The sequence below is a fragment of the Beta vulgaris genome, chromosome 7 (assembly GCF_026745355.1).
Source record: "Beta vulgaris subsp. vulgaris cultivar EL10 chromosome 7, EL10.2, whole genome shotgun sequence".
Lineage (NCBI taxonomy): Eukaryota > Viridiplantae > Streptophyta > Magnoliopsida > Caryophyllales > Amaranthaceae > Beta > Beta vulgaris.
The window spans coordinates 58,804,283-58,825,049 of record NC_079208.1 but is presented as its reverse complement, the minus strand read 5'-3'; the positions used below and the strand labels follow the sequence as shown (position 1 = coordinate 58,825,049).

At 34.5% G+C, this 20,767-nt stretch overlaps 2 protein-coding genes across 6 annotated transcripts; both read right to left on the bottom strand.

The window, feature by feature from the left end:
* Positions 1–7,858: 7,858 nt before the first annotated feature.
* Positions 7,859–15,658, bottom strand: LOC104900164 (pentatricopeptide repeat-containing protein At5g66520). 3 transcript variants are annotated; one of them, XM_010687525.4, is made up of 4 exons: positions 12,086–15,658; positions 11,253–11,494; positions 11,051–11,137; positions 7,859–8,226 (listed from the first exon to the last, which is right to left on the bottom strand). In XM_010687525.4, the coding sequence occupies exon 1, from the start codon at positions 14,509–14,511 to the stop codon at positions 12,637–12,639; it is 1,875 nt and encodes a 624-aa protein (XP_010685827.1). In that variant the 5' UTR covers positions 14,512–15,658; the 3' UTR covers positions 7,859–8,226; positions 11,051–11,137; positions 11,253–11,494; positions 12,086–12,636. The 3 variants fall into 3 exon arrangements, with proteins under 3 accessions (XP_010685827.1, XP_048490137.1, XP_048490138.1); XM_048634180.2 differs by having other exon boundaries at positions 11,253–15,658; XM_048634181.2 differs by having other exon boundaries at positions 11,387–15,658.
* A 109-nt stretch (positions 15,659–15,767) lies between these two features.
* LOC104900163 (ras-related protein RAB1BV) lies at positions 15,768–20,767 on the bottom strand. Of its 3 annotated transcripts, none has more exon segments than NM_001303069.1 (9): positions 15,768–16,067; positions 16,152–16,244; positions 16,333–16,395; positions 16,499–16,596; positions 17,086–17,151; positions 17,619–17,719; positions 17,831–17,903; positions 20,208–20,330; positions 20,548–20,707. In NM_001303069.1, coding segments are annotated over 8 exon segments (648 nt in total). In that variant the 5' UTR covers positions 20,281–20,330; positions 20,548–20,707; the 3' UTR covers positions 15,768–15,986.

The following is a 20,767-nucleotide window of genomic DNA, read 5'->3' as shown; positions in this document are numbered from 1 at the left end:
GCTGTTGGAGTTTCAAATAGATTTTGGATAGCTTTTGCGAAACGTTATATTTTATAGCGTTCAGTTTCTGTAGGTAGTGTTCTATTTTATTTTATTTTAAAATAAAAACTAGTTAGTAGCCCCGGGCTATGCTCCGGGTAAGAAAAAAAAATTTCATTTATTAATATAATACTTTATGATAATAACGTCAAATACAACTTAACCTAGTGGTTAAAACTTTAGTATATGTACTTGAGGTCTCGGGAACAAATCCTATACTATGCAATTTCTTATTTTTTTTATTGTACATGGATTATATGAACTAAAACTCCCTAGGGAGAGCGCCACGTGGCACAGTTTCTTATTCTCGCACGCCTTTTAATATATTTGTATATATTTGGGATTAACAGAATATCATATATTCAGGATAAAAATTTGAGATTAATAGAAAAAAAGATCCCACTTTTTAAGGATAAAAAATTCCACTTTCTCAATTTTATCAACTAACTCTCTTGTTTTCGTTCTGCTTATATTTTTCAGTGTTGATTAGTATACTAATATGACCGCTAGATACGTAGATGGCTTGGTGCATTATATTCTCATTAAGATTTTATATTCTTCATAATTATGTTAGATACGTAGATGGCCTTCATCTGATAACAAAGAAGGGACGAAAGAGGTATTTAAGTGGACTGATGAGGACACTGTCATCCTAGTATGAACTGTTTTTTCTTTTCCATAAATTCCGGATTGTGAAAACAAAAATTACATTCCAAGGCACCTTATGAATTGTGTTTTTCTCATCTTTAAAATTGATTATCTTTTAAATTGATTGAAAGCCAGGGATGTAGCATATTGGGCATTGTGGTATGAGACATGTTGAGATTAATCTACACTTACTTTGCTCTGGGGCAATCTTTGAAGATATGTAGAGTAGTCTCTGTTATATCAGCACAAAAGGTGCAACATTTGGACCCACTACATTTCCGAGAGAATAAGTTATCATTCGATGGGATCCTATTTCATACAGATTGCCTGAGGAACATTTTGATCTTTGGGTGGCCTGGGGCTTAACAGGCCCGTCTCAAACTATATAGAGGCCCTGTGCGATCTCATATTTGAAGAATTCAATAATGTAGTAGCTCATCCATACTTCATATAATTATATTATGAAAAGAATAGTCCAAATAAGTAGATAAATTTTTTTCTTTTTACCACTTGAACTTTCTCTATTTTGGGGCCCTCACAATTAAGGGGCCCTGTTCCATGGAACATGTTGAACATGCTAAAAGCCGCCCCTGGGGCTTAAGTATCGTGATTGATATTGTTTGAAATGAAGGTCGGAGCCTTCTTTGAGTCAAAGTTTCCAGAGTTAGTCCAACTTGAATAAGTTGTATCTGGTTCACTTGGGAATCGTTTGTCATTGATGAGTAGTTTTAACTCCATGGGGATCACATCAGGGATCGCTTCGAGGGGGATTTTGTTGTTGGTGATGACGGAGTCAATCCATAGCTTACTAACTCTCTCACTGAGGGGACCAATTAGAAAATATCTGAGAAGGAATTCATCATAAGAAGATCCTTCACACTTCACACTAGGGTTATCCCTAGATCGTAGACTAGTAGATAGGATATAATTTTTTTAGCAGAGATAGGATAGAAAATATTCTAGGTAATCGTTTTCGTTTTAAATGCAACAATGAAATATTTATTTTATATCTCATAAAAATACCCTTTTGTTGCATTTAAAATTGAACGGAGGAAGTATATCTAGTCGACTAATAAAGTAAATTAATATATTCCTCTAAAAAAAATTGATATATTTTATATTTGATTGACAAAAGAAGGTATAGGAGAAACAACTCATATAAAAAAATTATAATTTGATTAAAGGGATTATGTAATTGTTAGATTCTTTTGTAGATGTTGTATGCATTTTTATTAATGAATTTATTTTACTTTCACAAACATATATATATAAGAGATAGTTTTCTTTTTTTTCCTCTTGGTTGAATTTAGATATTGTTCTAACAAAATTAGTTAATTAAAATAATTTGCATAAAAAAATTGTTTCTGGATTGAATATCTCACAACAGATATAATTTGGCCATGTCTTAATATTAGTTACTACTAGTTACATATGCACGCGATGCGTGCGTCGATAATCTTATGCAGTTATATATAAATGGACATGTTTTTTTATCTAAAATTATTTTAATAGTGATGTAAATTATTGAGGTTCTTTTGTAGATGTTATTATCTTTTTAAATTAAAGGTGAATGAGGTTTAACTGTTCAATACCATCACTGTAAATTTTGGTAGATGATTTAATAATTTTCTTTTCAGCGACTTTAGTATAGTTTTTTAACAATTATAGATGTTAATAAACCATATTGTTTGAACTTTGTAAATATGAAATATTATACTATCACGATATGTTGCTAACTTTTTTTGGTTGAAGATTCTAATTGATTTCGTGAATTAATTGTGTCAATCTAGTTTGTCAAGTTATTAATGGTATTGCATATTCCATTTTTTACCTACTCATATGGCAAGTTTCATTGATTATCATTTTTCAATTTTTTATAAAAAGAAAACTAAAATGATTAGAGGGTATTTTAGTCACTTCAAAAGAGGACACCACACCTCCTCCCTTGGCTTATATAATAGAGATATTTTCTTTGTTATGGTTTTTTTAGATGATTGGTTGTGGCTTATTTTGGTGCAAAATTATTTTGAGGGGTGAAATAAGAGCGGAGACTTTATGATCCATCAAGACTAACGAGGAGATATTCACTTTCACTCCGTAAAAAGATTGAAAAGCACATTATTAAGAGCTTGATTGTTTGGTTAATCTTCAAATGCATGAGAAATTAGAATTCCTAGAAAGTAAATATATGTGTTGTTATTTGGTTGGCAAAAACATGGGAAGTAGCACTTCCTATGAAGTTCTATTTCCTACAAAATGAAGGAAATAACTTACCTAGGCCCCAATAGGTTAGTGGAACTTCCCATGGGAAATAGAATTTCCCATGTTCAACCAAACAAAAAAATGTACTTCCTAGGAAATAAAAATTAATGGGCAATGCAAATTATACTTCCCAATTTCAACCAAACGAGCCCTTAAAACAATTTTGTAATACTATCGAGAAAAAACCATATGGACACAAGTTCAAACGGAAATCTCTATTCATGAATGTGTGACATTAACGGGGCGTTGGGTATGAGGGATTGGAAGTTTGGGGATTAGAGGATGGGATTGGGAATGAGAGTTAGAAGGTGGAAATTCATTAAATATATCCCAATCCCTTGTTTGGTATGTTAGTGGGATTAAGTAGGGAATATATTGCTAAATTACAAATTTACCCATTTTAATGAAGGATAGCAAAAGAAGAGCAAGCAATATTAGTGCAGTATATTTTAATGAAGGGTAAATTTGTCTTTTAACATAACCAAAAATAATCCCCCTCCCTAATACCTGCCCACCCCCATGTCTTATTTTGGTGGGATAAGAGGGGTTTTAATCCCATTCCCCTTCACATGGGAATTTAGATATCCCCTCAAACAAACATGGGATATCTACCCATAGGGATATAATATCCCATTCCCACCCCCTAATTCCTCTAAACAAACACCCCGTAAGGGTATTCATGAATGTGTGACATTAAGGGTATTCATGAATGTGTGACATTAAGGGTTCGTTCTGTTCAATTTATTTTAACTTATATAAGATTTTATAAGATCAGATAAGATCGATAAGATAAAATAAGATGTTTTGTTAACTTATCTCCACTCATTTCAGAAAAAAATAAGATCAGATAAGACATAATAAGTTGAACAGAACAAACCTAAACAAGAGTCTCAATAAAATAAAATAAAAATTTTTAATAAATCGTTGTATTGAAAATTAGAATATGATTAACAAATACTAAATTTTTGACAGTCACTACAATATGTTGTAAATACTAAACATTCAGACATACATTCACTTAATTAGAAGGAAAAAGTTGATATTGATGCACATCCGAACTTCCATTAGGGAAAAGTTGATATTGACGGAAGTTCAAACTTTGATCATCTTGCATTACACCTTCTTGATTCACAACATCCTCAGAAGAAGACTCAGGTTGCCTTACACCTTCTTGATTCATAACATCCTCAGAAGAAGACTCATGTTGCCTTACACCTTCTTGATTCACAAGATCCTCAGAAGAAGACTATCCTTGAGTTTTTTGGGGTTTGAAAAAGCCTCTATGATTTCATCTCTATTAAGTACCGAAGAACAAAAAAAACATCTAAATTACGATGTTAATTAATCCCTCCATTTCAAAATATAATTTCGATTTCTTTTTGCACAGTTTTCAAGACGTATCTTTGATTTATGGTATCTTTTATTTCATATTAGCAAAAATTATAAAAAGTTGATATTATGAATGTACACATTGAGACGAATCTAACAAGACCTCACATGAGTATTTTTAGTCTATACGCTAACGAGAATATTTGGTCAAAGTTTGTAAAATTGACTCCAAAATAGAAACAAAAACTGTATTTTGGGACGGAGAAAGTAGTGAATAAACAACATCTAAAAAAATTTACTACAAGGTTTGACTATAATTATTAGTATTACCTAAGGATATTTGGTTGTTGGTGATAATGGAGTTAAGTGTTTTGTTTTGATCATCTAGGAAGAGGGGTCCTATAAAGAAATTCCTGAGAGTGGAGTCCCTCACCCAAATTTCATTCCAAAGATTGCATTGATTTAACACAAGTGTTAGCTTGTCTTTTGTTTGATCTTGAATCTCAATTTTCCCAAACTCAGCTTCGTAGGCATTCTCTAGATATACTTTCTTCTTGAATCCGAGAATCCAATGACCTTCGTTCTTCCTGCAGACTCCTCCCAAACCTCTTTCAAACGTACTAGCAACAAAGGAAGCATCCACATTAATTTTAAAAACATTAACCGGTGGGGGTAACCAAGGTGGGTCATATTCTTTGTGGGGGTGAATGGAGGTGGTGGTGGAGAGGTCGGGTATAGTACCATTCTTGGGCAGCCCATATAATTTCTTTGACACATTTATCAACCTTTTTGTTTACTTCATCAAAAATCCAATCGTTTCTTCTTTTTCATAAATTCCAGATTGTGAAAACAAAGATTACATTCCAAGGCACCTTCTGAATTGTGTTTTTCTCATCTTTTAAATTGATTGAAAAGCCAGTGATGTAGCATATTGCACATTGTGGTATGAGACATGTTAAGATTAATCCACCCTTCCTTTGCTCTTGGGCAATCTTTTAAAGATATGTAAAGTAGTCTTTGTTATATCAGCACAAAAGGTGCAGCATTTGGACCTATTACATTTTCGAGAGAATAAGTTATCATTCGATGGAATCCTATTTCATATACAGATTGCCAGAGGAACATTTTGATCTTTGGGTGGCCCGGGGCTTAAGTTCCGTGATTGATATTGTTTAAAATGAAGGTCGGAGCCTTCTTTGAGTCGAAGTTTTCAGAGTTAGTCCAACTTGAATAAGTTGTATCTGGTTCACTTGGGAATTGTTTGTCATTGATGAGGAGTTTTAACTCCAACGGGATCACATCGGGGATCACTTTGAGGGGGATTTTGTTGTTGGTGATGACGGGGTCAAGGCGTAGCTTACTAACTCTCTTACCGAGGAGACCAATTAGAAAATTCCTGAGAAGGAATCCCTATATCGTAGACTAGTAGATAGGATATAATTGTTTTTAGCAGAGATAGGATAGAATATATTCTATGTAATCGTTTTTTGTTTTAAATGCAATAATGAAATATTTTATATCTCACAAAAATACCTTTTGTTGCATTTAAAGTTGAACGGTGGAAGTATATCTTGTCGACTAATAAAGTAAATTAATATATTCCTCTAAAAAAAATTGATATATTTGATTTACAAAAGAAGGTATAGGAGAAACAACTCATGTAAAAAATTATAATTTGATTAAAGGGATTATGTAATTGTTAGATTCTGTAGATGTTGTATGCGTTTTTATTAATGAATTGATTTTACTTTCACAAACATATATTTAAGAGATAGTTTTTTTTTTCCCTCTTGGTTGAATTTAGATACTGTTCTACCAAAATTAATTAATTAAAAATTCGTATTGTGTCATTCTCGTCGGACCACTTCAGTTAGAAGCACTTGTGCTTCAGTTAAACGCACTTGGGTTTCAGTTGGTCTTTTTTTTTTTCCAGTAGTCTTCATTTTTTTTCAGTTAGTCTTCTTGTTGGTTTCAATTTTTTTTTAGTTAGTCTTCATTTTTTTTCAGGTAGTCTTCAAATTTTTTTTCAATTAGTCTTAATTTTTTTTAAGTTAGTCTTCATTTTTTTTTCAGTTAGTCCTAATTTTTTTTCAGTTAGTCTTCATATTTTTTTCAGTTAGTCTAAATGAAAGTAACTTAGGTCTAAATGAAAGTAACTTAGGTCTACAATAAAGTAAATTAGGTATAAATGAAAGTAAGTTACCTCCAAATAAAAGTAACTTACCTCCAAATGAAAGTATTGGAGTATACACAACACTGGATCTTCAAGGCACTCCAGATTGAAGAAAGAAATTTGAACTCAGCCCATTTGACATTTGCACTGCGCTTTTGTATGATGACGGCAATTTCAATCTCCATTTTAATTTCTACTTTCCAAAAATGACGATCCTAATTGTAAAGCCGTCAATGAGAAACATACTCAAAATTTGTTTTCTTCAAATATCTTCACTCCTTATTCTAACACCTCTCTACCATGTTGTTGCTTTCAATGTTATCAAATTTGTGCCTGGATATTCAAATTATTCGTCGCCTCTGCATTACTTCCTTCAAATTTCATTATTTCCTCCAAATATATGAAATAATTTCATGTAATATTGTTGTGATGTGAGATTGGATCTATGAAATGAAATGAAATGAAATGAGAGAGAAAGAGAGGAGAAGAAGTGGAGAAGAAGTTAAAAAAATCAAACCGTCCGACGGAAAGTATTAGGTCAGACGGTCTGACCCAATACTTTCACTTAATTAAAAGATAATTTGTACAAAAAAATTGTTTCTGGATTGAATATCTCACAACAGATATAATTTGGCCATGTCCTGATATTAGTTATTATATTTTCTTTGTTATGGTTTTTTTAGATAATTGGTTGTGGCTTATTTTGGTGCAAAATTATTTTGAGGGGTGAAATAAGAGCGGAGACTGTTTATGATCCATCACGACTAACGAGGAGATATTCACTTTCACTCCGTAAAAAGATTGAAAAACACATTAAGAGCTTGTTTGGTTAACCTTCAAATGCATGGGAAATTAGAATTCCTATGAAGTAAATATATGTGTTGTTGCTTGGTTGGCAAAAACATGGGAAATAGAACTTCCACTTGCTAGGAAGTTCTATTTCCTACAAAATGGAGGAAATAACTTACCTAGGCCCCCCCCCCCTAGGTAAGTGGAACTTCTCATCAGAAATAAAATTTCCCATGTTCAACCAAACAAAGAAATGCACTTCTTAGGAAATAACAATTAATGGGCAATGCAAATTCATAAGGAATTATACTTTCCAATTTCAACCAAACGAGCCCTTAAAACAATTTTGTATAAAAAAATTTTGTAATACTATCGAGAAAAAATCATATGGACACAAGTTCAAACGGAAATCTCTATTCACGAATGTGTGACATTAAGGGTATTCATGAATGTGTGACATTAAGGGTTTGTTCTGTTCAATTTATTTTAACTTATATAAGATTTTATAAGATCAGATAAGATCGATAAGATAAAATAAGATGTTTTGTTAACTTATCTCCACTCATTTCAGAAAAAAATAAGATAAGATAAGACAAAATAAGTTGAATAGAACAAACCTAAACAAGAGTCTCAATAAAATAAAATAAAAATATTTAATAAATCGTTGTATTGAACATTAGAATATGATTAACAAATACTAAATTTTTGACAGTCACTACAATATGTTGTAAATACTAAACATTCAGACATACATTCACTTAATTAGAAGGAAAAAGTTGATATTGATGCACATCCAAACTTCCATTAGGGAAAAGTTGATATTGACGAAAGTCCAAACTTTGATCATCTTGCATTACACCTTCTTCATTCACAACATCCTCAGAAGAAGACTCATGTTGCCTTACACCTTCTTGATTCACAACATTCTCAGAAGAAGACTCATCCTTGAGTTTTTTGGGGTTTGGAAAAGCCTCTATGATAAGTACCTAAGAACAAAAAAAACATATAAATTATGATGTTAATTACTCCCTCCATTCCAAAATATGATATTCGATTTCTTTTTGCACAGTCTTCCAGACGTACCTTTGATTTACGGTATCTTTTATTTCATATTAGCAAAAATTATAAAAAGTTGATATAATGAATGTACACATTGAGACGAATCTAACAAGACCTCACATGAGTATTTTTAGTCTATACGCTAACGAGAATATTTAGTCAAAGTTTGTAAAATTGACTCCAAAATAGAAACAAAAACTGTATTTTGGAACGGAGGAAGTAGTGAATAAACAACATCTAAGAAAAATTTACTACAAGGTTTGACTATAATTATTAGTATTACCTAAGATCTTGTCATAATCTGATATACTCTATGTCTACCAGTTTTACAATTTTTTTTGGTTATACGTGATCAAATATATGAACAAACAAATATTATGCATTAGAGATTAGAGAAATATATAGGGTAAAAATATACTATATGTGTAGTAACTTACATTGTAGGAGAAGTATGAAGAATTATCAGATTGAAGAGGTTCATCAACTAACTCATGAAACCTCGACATCAGTAGTTCTTGCTCGTTGTTTTGTTGATGAATATGTTCTAATTCCAGCAAAATTTCGAGCAATATATCATACAAAATACGAATATCCATCAATGTTAAATAGTTTTATTTTCTCTCAACAATACTCTGTAATTCTCTTGCAATTAATGGTTTAGACCACAATAGCACAAATATTTGGTAAATCTGACTGTTCAAATTGATCTCCAGCAAACTTATATATATATATACAAGAGTTATAATGATATTATGAAACTAAATCCAAATCCTATTATAAATCCTATTACTACTAGCATTAGGAATTTAGGAACGCCTATGGATATTACTACTAGAATTCTAATCCATATAGTGTGTCCACTAGTGAATAGCTCAAACTCGATTCGTCGAAACTTGATCAAATTGAAAACCCAACGCAGCTTGCTTGTTACCTAAGTTTTGGCATGAATACAGACCCAACTTTAAAGGTTTGAACCTAAGCCTGTCTCACGTCCTCGACGGCTCGGCTTGTGTACGGGGCGGATTTAGCATTTTCAATTTGGTGGGTACTATTTTGGAAAACCATTTGAAATTGTCATTTTAACGTTCCTTTTATTTTTTAACCAATAAAAGTAACATTTATATTTTCACATCTCCAACCTGCAGCTTAAACCATTGATATTAATTATTTGTACAAAAATTTATACGAAGTGATATATATTTAATGTCATATATTGAGACAAATCCGACGCATTTTAGATAATAGTATTTGTCTCTATATAGAGTCTTACTATCATTTCAAATATCTTTACCAAGAGATGTATATAAATAGCTTACAAAATCAAATGCCGCAATTTTTTGTAAAAGAAGCGAGACTTGTTTTTTAAAAAATTATAGTTACAAATTTAGGATTTGATATAAAATTATAAGAGATGACAACTTTGACAATAAAATTATAAAATTATAAGAGATGACAACTTTAATAATGAAGTGAAAGAAAAAACTAAAACTAAAAAGAGGAAGAGTAACAAAAAGAAAAAGAAAAAAGAAAACTTATGATGCAGGCATGCAGCGTCTAAAAGATGAAAAGACAAACATTAAAGAAGTTGTTGCGGATGGTTTAAAAGGTTCAAAAATAAAATATTTTATTTGGAATCTCTGGAGCATATGGTTGCATCGAAACGAACGTCTCTTTCGTCAGGTTAATCCAGAAGTTTCTTGATTTCCCAACTTCTACGAGACTTTGTTGAAATAAATAACCAGCTTGCAATCTTTCCATATTTTAATAGTCTTCGCTTTCTTCACCCACCGCAACAGGCCATGGATTCACCACCTGGGTTTTTGGGGGTTCATCTTGGATTAAATCACTTGGGTTCTCCTCAACATATAATCCTATTTGATGCTGCATGGAAAAAGAAGACAAGAGTGATGGGGTATTAGGGTGTACTGTGGGTAGTTCATACACCTTCTTCCTCAACACAGTTGGAGAATGGCAACGGTACTTATGGTTGGCTTCATCGGATCTTCATGCTGAAAGTCAAGCGTTCCTTAACACTCTCATTTGGGATCATTCGCATGGTTTGCAACGCATATCCTTTTTTACCGACTGCACTAACCTTATAATGGCCCTGAAATATCCTAGGAATGTCCCTTCATCGATCTATTGGACTATACGGGACATTAAACTTAAGGCTGCATCTTTTTATTGGTGTTTTCTTTTAAGGGTGAATCGTCAACAAGTTCAGCAAGTGCATGATACTGCGCAAGTGTGTGTTAGAACTTGTTTGCAATTCACATCCTAAATGTCTTAGTTTTCTTTGTTGGTTCCCTTTGTCAAAAAAAAAAAGAAGTTGTTGCGAGAGTACAGATCCAAAAACGGGACTATGAGTAACATAATTTTAAACTTGCGCGGACTCATTAACCATTGGAGCAGAGCTCAATTTGTAATATAAAAGGATGCGAAATTTATTTTATGCAAATAAATACGGTCAGACTTAGAAAAATAAAATTTTTATATTTTTGGTGGGGCACGTGCCACCCAAGTCCCCACATAGATCCGCCTCTCTTACGTTATTCTCCGATGTCCTAACTGTTAGAAAGCTCAATTTCAGTGATCGGAACTAGGAAGAAAAGTCAGGGAAAAAAAGGAAAGTAAACTCTATGCGCATAGTCTGCCAGAAAAAATAAGTTTATACAGTGTCAGTAGTCAATTTTGCACCAACAATAATGAATATCTTAGGAAGCAGAAAATGCTGCAAAATTCAGAATCTACCTTTTGCCTTGCATCAGAATCAGCAAGGTTGTGTGTCCCGGTATGTGGGAAAGAAACCTCCTCCACATGTAGATTCGTCTTTGCCCTCTACAATAATGAAAACGATCATATTATACGAGGTAACAATTATAAGCATGCATATGAAAGACAACTTAAGAACTAAATACAAATATACAATACTCATCACTCATCATCAGTAAACCTGTTTTGACAGGACAGGGGAAGGTGGGTGGGTCGATGTTAAACGGGCCTAAGGCAAGGCGGACATGAGAAAATGCCAGTCCGAGCCACCTTCATTTGACAGAATAAAGAAAGTTGGTACTTTAGAAGCCTAACATTTCTTGCCCTCTTCTTACTCCCGTTCATGCCAATATCTTGTTCATGTTGTCAGAACTCAGAAGCATGCTGCTCATTGTTGCCTACTCGCCCACCAGCTTCTAACATCTGAAAAAGGCCTTAAAATCTAAAGTAGAAGTAGTTTATCTCTAGTCAAAAGCAATGAATAAAAACAAAAGGTACATAGTACACAAAGATGCACCTGCACCTCTTAAAACTATTGTCAATGGACACTGGACAGTGATTTCTCAAGCCATAAGTTAATCGAAAGACTGAAACTTCAGAGGTGCAGGAAACATCGTACACCAGCAGAAAACGAGGATAAGAGGAAATCAAGGGTTTATCAATGACTCATGAGTTACATCGTAAATCAGCAGAATACCCTGGGTTCTGTCATAATATGCTGACATATTAGAAATTATTTTTACATATCTAATACCATGAGATATATCAGAAATCAAATGAAATTTTACATTTCATCACATATACACATAAAATACCAAACTTAGATTCCATACAAACCCAATTAATAGAAGTATCTAAAAAGGTGCTAAAAGTCACCACTAGCATTTGAGCAGTTTACATAAATGAGCCTGTTCAACAAAATTATTTCATGCTAATCAGTAGTTCCCAAGAATGCACAACACTACAAAAGTGAAGCACGGGCAATCACCCATTATGATTGATCCTGAGCGTTACCTGACCAGGAGTACCCCATATATGCAGCTTAATCCGTTCGCCATCAAGCTTTATGGTCCAAATCTTGAAAATTAATTAGCAGAAGAAAGCACATTATTGTAATCTCAGGGGTAAGTAAAAATTCTTAAAGGTCAAAGCATCACGCGTTGATCTATCCATAAACCAAAGTACTAAACCACTAGTGAATCGCAGGAGGAGGCAACACTGACTCACTTAGAAATGCAGTGTTCACGGTGAAACTGCACTTGTAACACTAAAAGAAGACTCTTCTCATAGACAATCAACAGCAGTTCAACGATTAAAAAAGAACAGTAATAGAGCTAGGGGTTTTTCTACCCATAAACTTCACTGTACTTAGCATCAAGCACTGCATAAATAATTCTCAGAACTAAACAAAAAAATCAGAATTTTCAATAAGGCTGTGAATCAAAAGCTATGAGACAGAGGGAAAGACATAGTCCTCATGGTATATGCTGGTTAAGTACTAAAAGCGATATGTACAGGTGAGCTATTCACAAGCTACATCTGTTTGCATCTATAGAATCCACATCTCACCAGAAATCATTGCAAGAGCATTCACCATTCCTGAAATGGTGAAAACGATTCCTATCTCTCACTATAATTTCGCGATCAAAAGCCTTGGAAATGAGTTTACTTGCTTGGTGACAATCTCTACAAACTCTCAAGTTCTTTGAGATGCGAATGGTTTGTCCTGCCTTGGTCTTCAATAGCCCAAATGCAATGGCAAGCTTTTCACTGTGATAGTTCGAAGGATTCTCCTTTTCTTCCTCATCAATATCTTGAATTAACCCGTCTTTATCTGGAACATATCCAAGGCATTTTATGCTTTCCAGCATCTCATCAAGCTTGGCATAAATCTTCCTGCTTTCAGGATGGGCCCTGCCTCCTGCAATAAATTCACTAACAACGCCTTCCATTTCGATCACTGAAAAACCAGGAGCCTTTTTCACCTTTCTATCATTCATTAGCTTCCTGATATTCGCAACATCATTCCATTTGCCTGCAGTTGCATAGAGATTCGCCAGTAGAACATATCGGCCACTGTTATTAGGGTCCAATTCAATTAATCTCTTCCCGAAATTTTCTCCTAGATTGATGTCTCCATGGATCTTACAAGCTCCAACAAGGGCGCCCAACACCCCAGCATCAGCTTCCATGGGCATTTCTTCTTCAACAAGCTTTCTGGCCTCTTCCAGCAGTCCTGCTCTACCTAATAAATCAACCATGCATCCGTAATGTTCCATTCTTGGTTCGAGTCTATGGACTTCAGTCATATGCTTGAAGTAATGACGGCCTGTCTCAACCAACCCCGCATGAGCACAAGCACTAAGCACATTCAAGAAAGTGATGTTATCAGGTGCAACCGTCTCTCTCTCCATATCCTTGAAAAGCTCTATAGCAGCTTTTCCTCTTCCATGAATTGCTAATCCACCAATCATGCAGTTCCATGTAGAGATCCCCTTAGAAGGCAAACCATTGAAAACTTCAAAAGCCTTTTCCAAGCACCCACATTTGCAATACATGTCAATAACTGTGGTTGCGAGTTTTGTGTCCATCTCTATTCCATTCTTCCTGATATATCCATGTATCCACTCTCCTTGATCCAGAGCTCCCAACTTTGTACAAGCAGATAGCATACTAGCTACCACATACCTATCCAACTCTACATTTCCCATCCTCATTTCATTGAACAAAGCAAACGCCTCGTGGAAACGATCATTCTGAACATATGCAGCTATCATTGCATTCCAAGCAGCAGAATTCCTATTAGGCATTGACTTAAAAACCTCATAAGCATCATTTACAAGACCCAATTGAGAATACCCACTAATCAAGGTAGTCCAAGAAACAACATCTCTTTGTGGCATCTTATCGAAAACCCGACGAGCTTCCTCCAAACACCCAAAACTCACATACATGTAAAGTAGATTGTTCTGAGAAAATTTATCATCTAAAAACCCCATTTTTACAACATGGGCATGAATTTGCCTGCCTTTCTCAACCCAATTATCAATGCAGCAAGCTCTAATAAGAGAAGGGAACGTGAAATTGTTGGGCATAACAGAATCCTGCAACATTTGCAAGTACAATATAAAGCATTCCCTAACCAATTGACATTGCAAATAACCCCTAATGAGGGTGTTGTATATAAAAGCATCTGGGTGAGGCATTTTATCGAACATCTGGTGTGCATAAACCAAATCACTGCATTTAGAGAAGGCACAAAATTTGATAGCTCTTCCCATTATATCGTTGTCGGATGAGAGGCCAAGACGAATGATTTGGGAGTGAAGTTGCTTGAGTTCCGCCATTGATGAGCATTTATCTAGGCTTTGAACTGGGTTGGGGTAGACTACATTGAGTGGAGCTGAAACAACTAAGGAAGATATAGGAATATGCATCATCTCTGAATGATGTGCATCAAAAATTCAAAACGAATTGTTCGTTAACATGATAAGAATATGCAATAGATAAAAGCGACATGAAATTGGATAAAATTTAATTTGTTTGGACTAATTTTAATGGTGATGTCTTTTTTAGTTGATGAAATACTCTTCTCCTCACTGTTATTCCAGTTTTCACTTCATATTTGGATAATTATTAGCCCGTAATCGAGAATTTTACTTCAAAAAAGATAAGACGGGTAAATAGAGTTGGAAGTTTTTTTTTTTTTTTTTTTGGTTAAGTTGGCATAACAAAGTACAGCAGCTACTTAAAAAAGTTATTACAGTCCTCCATCATAAGGTTAATGCAATAATTAGGGGATGGGTCATTTTCCTAACACTATTCCGATTTAAATTCAAAATTCTGCCCTCCCGCGCCATAGCGTCAGGATTCTTATTCAGGATCGACTTTATCAGGTGCGTATTTTTCGCATGAAAATACCTAAATTTATTTGAACTAAACTTAGTAGACCTGAGTGATCTTTATTGAAATTTAAGTGTTGTGTTAAATCTGATCAAACCTGATTTCATATGAACTTATCATACTTGAAACTTATTTTTTAAGGTGAAAAACACACATTCAAAATTGGATATAAGTAGGTAATCCACGGTAAATTCAATACACGTGGTAAGGTCACACAAGAAACTTTGATAATGCGAGTTGTGACTTCTAAAAGAGGAGTTGATGACCCGAAGATTGTCCACTTATATTTGCATTTTACGAATTCATTTTTCTCAAGCGAAGGAAATAGCTCCTGTCAAACAAAGATTTGGCAAATTGCAATGAGAGATTTAGTGTTGCTCAAATAATAGTTTGACCTACTCATCAAAGTTAGCTTGAAGTAGCTAGGAGAAAGGGAGGTCCCAGCTCGCAAGCTACCAAGTCGGAGTGGTGGAAAGTTTCGGATTCTGCGCGATAGGAGTCAGAAAAAAATCCTATGAACCATTCTTTTTGAGAGAAAAATGCTATGTAAGAGGCAAGATTCTTAGATGAACTATATCTATTGATCTCTACTTTTCGTAGCCAAAACCTTTCTCCTGTACTTGAATAGTGCAGAAGAAGTATTTAATAGCTTTGACATATGGAGCAAGTAAATTTTTACGTTGGACTTCAACGAAGCAATTGGAAAGTTTGGACCGGATTCCAGACCATCGCTGTTCTGAACGTCTGCTTACACCCACAGTCCCTAGCTATCATTTACTTGTTGCTTTGTATGGCTTAAACAAGATTTAATTAGACAATTAAATGAAAAGAGTATGCCACTAGAACAAATAACTAGTTAATAAGAAACTATCTTTCGCACACTAAAGCAGATTTAAGGAAACAATGATGGTAACAAATATTACAAGCATCCATCACATTGTCATCACAATCAGATTTATCTGTTTTGCACACATAACCGCCAGATCGCCTGGTCCAGTTAACTGCCGGTTCCTTAAGAACCGCAGCAAGCTGATTTAGCTGCTGCTTGATTCCCTGATTGGTCGGCTGGTTTAATTGTAATTGATGGTTGAGCCTGCAAATAACATCATATATACTTATAAACAACCAGCAATGAAATTTAAGGAAAAAGAAAATGCTGTAGGATCAGAGATACTACCTCTTGCCTTGTATCAGAATCTGCAAGCCTTTGCTTAATGTCTCTTGCTATGGAAAAGAAAACCTCCTCCACATTTAAGTTTGTTTTTGCACTCTACAGAGATCACAATACTCGTTCAAAAACTCAACTAAATATACCAGGATACAATACTAAGCAAGCACATCCGGGGGAATTCACTCACAGTTTCGAAGAATTTAATCCCGTACTCATCAGCTAGAGCTTGTCCTTTAGCCGTAGGCACAGCCTGAAGAAAGGTAAAACGAACATTCATAAATCTATGGGATCATGGAAGGCCTACTCTGTAGACCAAGCATTCAAAACTGAAGTGGACTATGCAAGTTGCTTACCCTTTTACTCTCATCCATGTCAGCCTTGTTCCCTACCAGAATCTTGTTCACATTATCAGAAGCATGCTGCTCAATGTTGCGTATCCAATTTCTGATATCTGAAAAAAAAAACAAAAGCAATGCTGAAATACCAAATGCAAGAAGTTCATCTCTAGTCAAATGACTGAGCCTAAAACCAAATAGTACATAACCATCCACCTAGACCTCCAGAAAAATTGAACTAAGCCAACAACAATACTGTAACAGCAACAACCAGTAACATGGACAGTGATTTCTCAACAGATGATCCACAGCATTAAACACGGCCCAGAAGCAGAGATAAGAGAGACTAAGGTCTCGTTCTTAATAACATAACTTCGAAAGGCAAGGAAAGAGAATTACTGTTGAATTACATAACCATCCACCTACACCTCCAGAAAAATTAAACTAAGCCAATAACAATACTGTAATAGCAACAACCAGTATCATGGATAGTGATTTCTCAACAGATGATCCACAGCATTAAACACGGCCAGAAGCAGAGATTAGAGAGACTCAAGGTCTCGTTCTTAATAACGTAACTTCGCAAGGCAAGGAAAGAGAATTACTGTTGAATGACGACTCATCAGTAACATCATACACCAGCAGAATACCCATGGCTCCACGATAATATGCTGAAACGACAGTAGCAAAAGGTTAAACTAAAAGGGCATAACTTGAAATAATTTTGAGATACATACAGCCGCGAGAATAATCAGAAAACGGTTACTCCCTCTGTTCCCAATATTATCTTCTCAGTTAAAAAATACAAACAAAAAAGAATTCAAAAAATTCCATCATAATGTTTTTCCTAAATCTTAAAGAGAATTCACAGACAAACTTTTAGCATTATTACTGACATTCTCTTTGAAGAGGAAATTATGGGACAGAGGAAGTAATCTCTACATACAGATAGGGAAGAACCAAACATAGAAAGCCTAGCACATTCCAGACAATCCTACATCTATAGCTGAAATAATAATAAGATGGTAAACCACTTGCAGTTTACATGAATGAAAACTTGGCCAACAAAAGATTGGCATGCTATGTTACGAGCACAGACATAAAAGATAATCTTATATGTGAAACACTCAAAACATACCCGTTGTAATAGTCCTGAACCGTTCCTGACCAGCAGTATCCCATATCTGCAGTTTAATCCGCTTGCCATCAAGCTCTATGGTCCGAATCTTAAAATCGATACTGCACAAAGAGGTACATTATTACAGACTTGGGGGTAGCACAAAAGGTCAGTGTGCTTGCCATATCTGAAATATTTGTTTCATGAGCGGTGAACCAAAGTACTAAACCTACCCAATGGTGGTGATGAAACTCGTTGTGAAGGAACCATCAGAGAACCGCAGGAGAAGGCAACTCTTACCCACACCTGCAAAGGCAGTTGGCATGGTGAATCCACATTTGTAATTCTAAAAAGTTAAGAAATTCTTGTCGTACAAAACTGAAAGCAGTTCAACTGTGAAAAAAGTAACAGAGCAAGGGGTTTCTCCACCCATACAGCTGCATTGTAAGTAATGCCAAGCAGAATATAAAATTATAAAAGAACGGATATTCAGTATTAAGCTATGGCAATTAAGACTATCATAGAATGCGGACTGTTGAGTATTGAAAACTAATACTTCCCCGTTCTTTTTCTATTGCAACAATCAGCACATTGGGTAGTTTCACAGCTATTGCAACAATTTCACTTTTGGTTAAAGAAGCAACTTTAGTTGACAATATTGTCCTTACTTCATCTTACTAAAACTATCATTACATTTTGCCTCATAAAGTGGCTTTTACTTTATCAAGGATTTATTTCTCTCTCCTACTCTAGTTAATTAAAGGGATACCTTTATGCTAAACTATCCACCTTTTTCACTTCCTTAAAAACCGTGCCCAAACCCACTATTATTGCAATAGAAAAGGAACGGAGAAAGTACATATGTAGTCCATTTCGTCTCTGTAAAGACTGCATACATGAAGTTACTAAATCATTTTAATAGGTTTGCTTAAAAGGCAATAGATTCAAGTAACCCTTTATCATTTTCTTTATTTGGACATCCCTAAATGGCTAAATGTTTCCTCTATTTCTTCAAATGAAAAGTTTTCCTCCCTACTTTTTCTCCAATATGAGACCAAATTCACCACCAATATCTTGCTTCCTGCTTATCACACTTATTAAAAAGCGTGCCGAACCCCCGTAGGTTCGAAAAAAGGGAAGGGAGTAAAACTTTGCAACAAGATGCAAAAACCCCAGTCCAATTTTCTCTCTCCCTAATACGCTCTATTTATAAAGCTTTTACCCTAACAAACTATCTCCTTCACTATCTTCTTCTTCAAGCTACTTTCGATATAAAGCTATTTACTAAAATACCCCCTCCCTTATATTAGTTCATTGCAGTCTTTTCATAGGAAAAAATGATATCCAAAAAAGTCACAGTGAGGTTCTAAGAGAAACAAAGAAATGCAAATGCAAGAGATGGAGTCTTTTGCCTAGAGTAGAGGACAAAAACCCTTCATATCCAATGAACCTTGTGTGATTAAACACAATAAAGCCACAAAGCTCATGAAATAGGCAGCCACTCTGGTAATGTTACAAACGGCAAATCAATAAAACATGAGATGAGACATAAGACACTCCGAGGACCTGAGCATCGTCCACATTGTATGCTTGAATAAGACTAAATTTTAGACATATATACATATTGATTATCCTTAAGACACAAAATTAACTAACTCAAAAGTCAAAACACACTTCCTTTGTTTCAGAATACTAGCTATCAATTTCCTTCGCACGCAGTTTTAAGAGGATGATAGACATGATAAACGGACATTTATTTAAACATTTAATAATGCATTTCTTCCTCTTACTGTTGTTCAAATTATTTTAATGAAGTTTTCCATTTACCTTGACTATCACCCTACTAAAACTACGTCCCTAGGAGCTTGATTGCAAGTATAAAGATACAAAGGAAGTAATTAGTAGTTTAGTACATCCAAATGAACATTCGAATATTCAAGGAAGATGATTTGAGCAAAAACATGAAAGATATCGTGAAAAGCATAAGTTGTAAGACTTTGCAATGTCTCAACATAAATGATGAGATGATTGAGATGGTCTGTCAGGAATAGTTAAGGCAAAAAGCATTTGATAACGACTTAGACATCCTCCTTCACATATGAAATGCAAGCGCCACAGACCAATTGGAGTATACTGAGCAAAAGTTCTGAGTTATAAGACTTTGAATCAACCATTTGCACATAAAAACAATAGTGACTAGGTGTTTCCGAAGGAAACTATAATATACAGTCAAAAACATTCTGTGAAGAAGAAAAAATATAGATGAATTACTCGACGAAACAAAGAGAAACCATCACAATAGATAATCAACCATCTCCAGATCGAACGTAGAACATTGATTCTATCATAAACTACTCCAATTTCAGCTGCTTCAACCTCAAACAATTATTCATTACATGACTATCAAAAATCATGAATATCTACTTTTATATCAACAAGATTTCGCGCTTATAATCACACATTTACCGCAATCGCACACCAGATCCATGCAAATAAGCAAAATGTCACAAAAATCACGAATCAACGAATTCAATTGCATACAAAAATGAGCCAAAAGATCTAAATTATAAAAACAATACCGCATTTCAATTAACCATACGAAATACATACCACTATCGCCTATCAAAAGAAGTTTGATAAGATAATCATAATCAGCGCGAGCTCTCGCAGGTGGAGCAGCCATTAATCAAACACCTCCAAAAAAAACCTAAAAATTTTCACACAGATATTTTCCTGCATTCAAAATCCGCAAAAATCAACAACATCATAATCAAATCGAATAAAATTAAACAAAAACAAGAGAAAGGCGAAGGAAATTAACTAGATCAAAGACAAAATGCGACAGATAAACTTAGGTTAAGCATGGATCGGGCATGAAAAATCAAAAAAAATGTGGTTTATGAAAGAGAAAAAAAAAAGCTATTTTAGAGAGAGAAGTTATGTTTGATACCAAAGTAAGAGGAAAAAAAAAGCTTTGATGAAATTAACACTCGAAAAAAAGCTTAATTTTCCCACACAAATCTCAGATGATGACAACACTTGGTTTTGCGATCTCCTCTTTCTCTTCTCTCTCTTACTTTCTTCGCTTTTCTTCCTGTTTTTTCGAATTCGCCGATTTGAGAGAGAGAGAGAGAGAGATGGAGGGAGGAGAGAGAAAGAAAAAACACTTC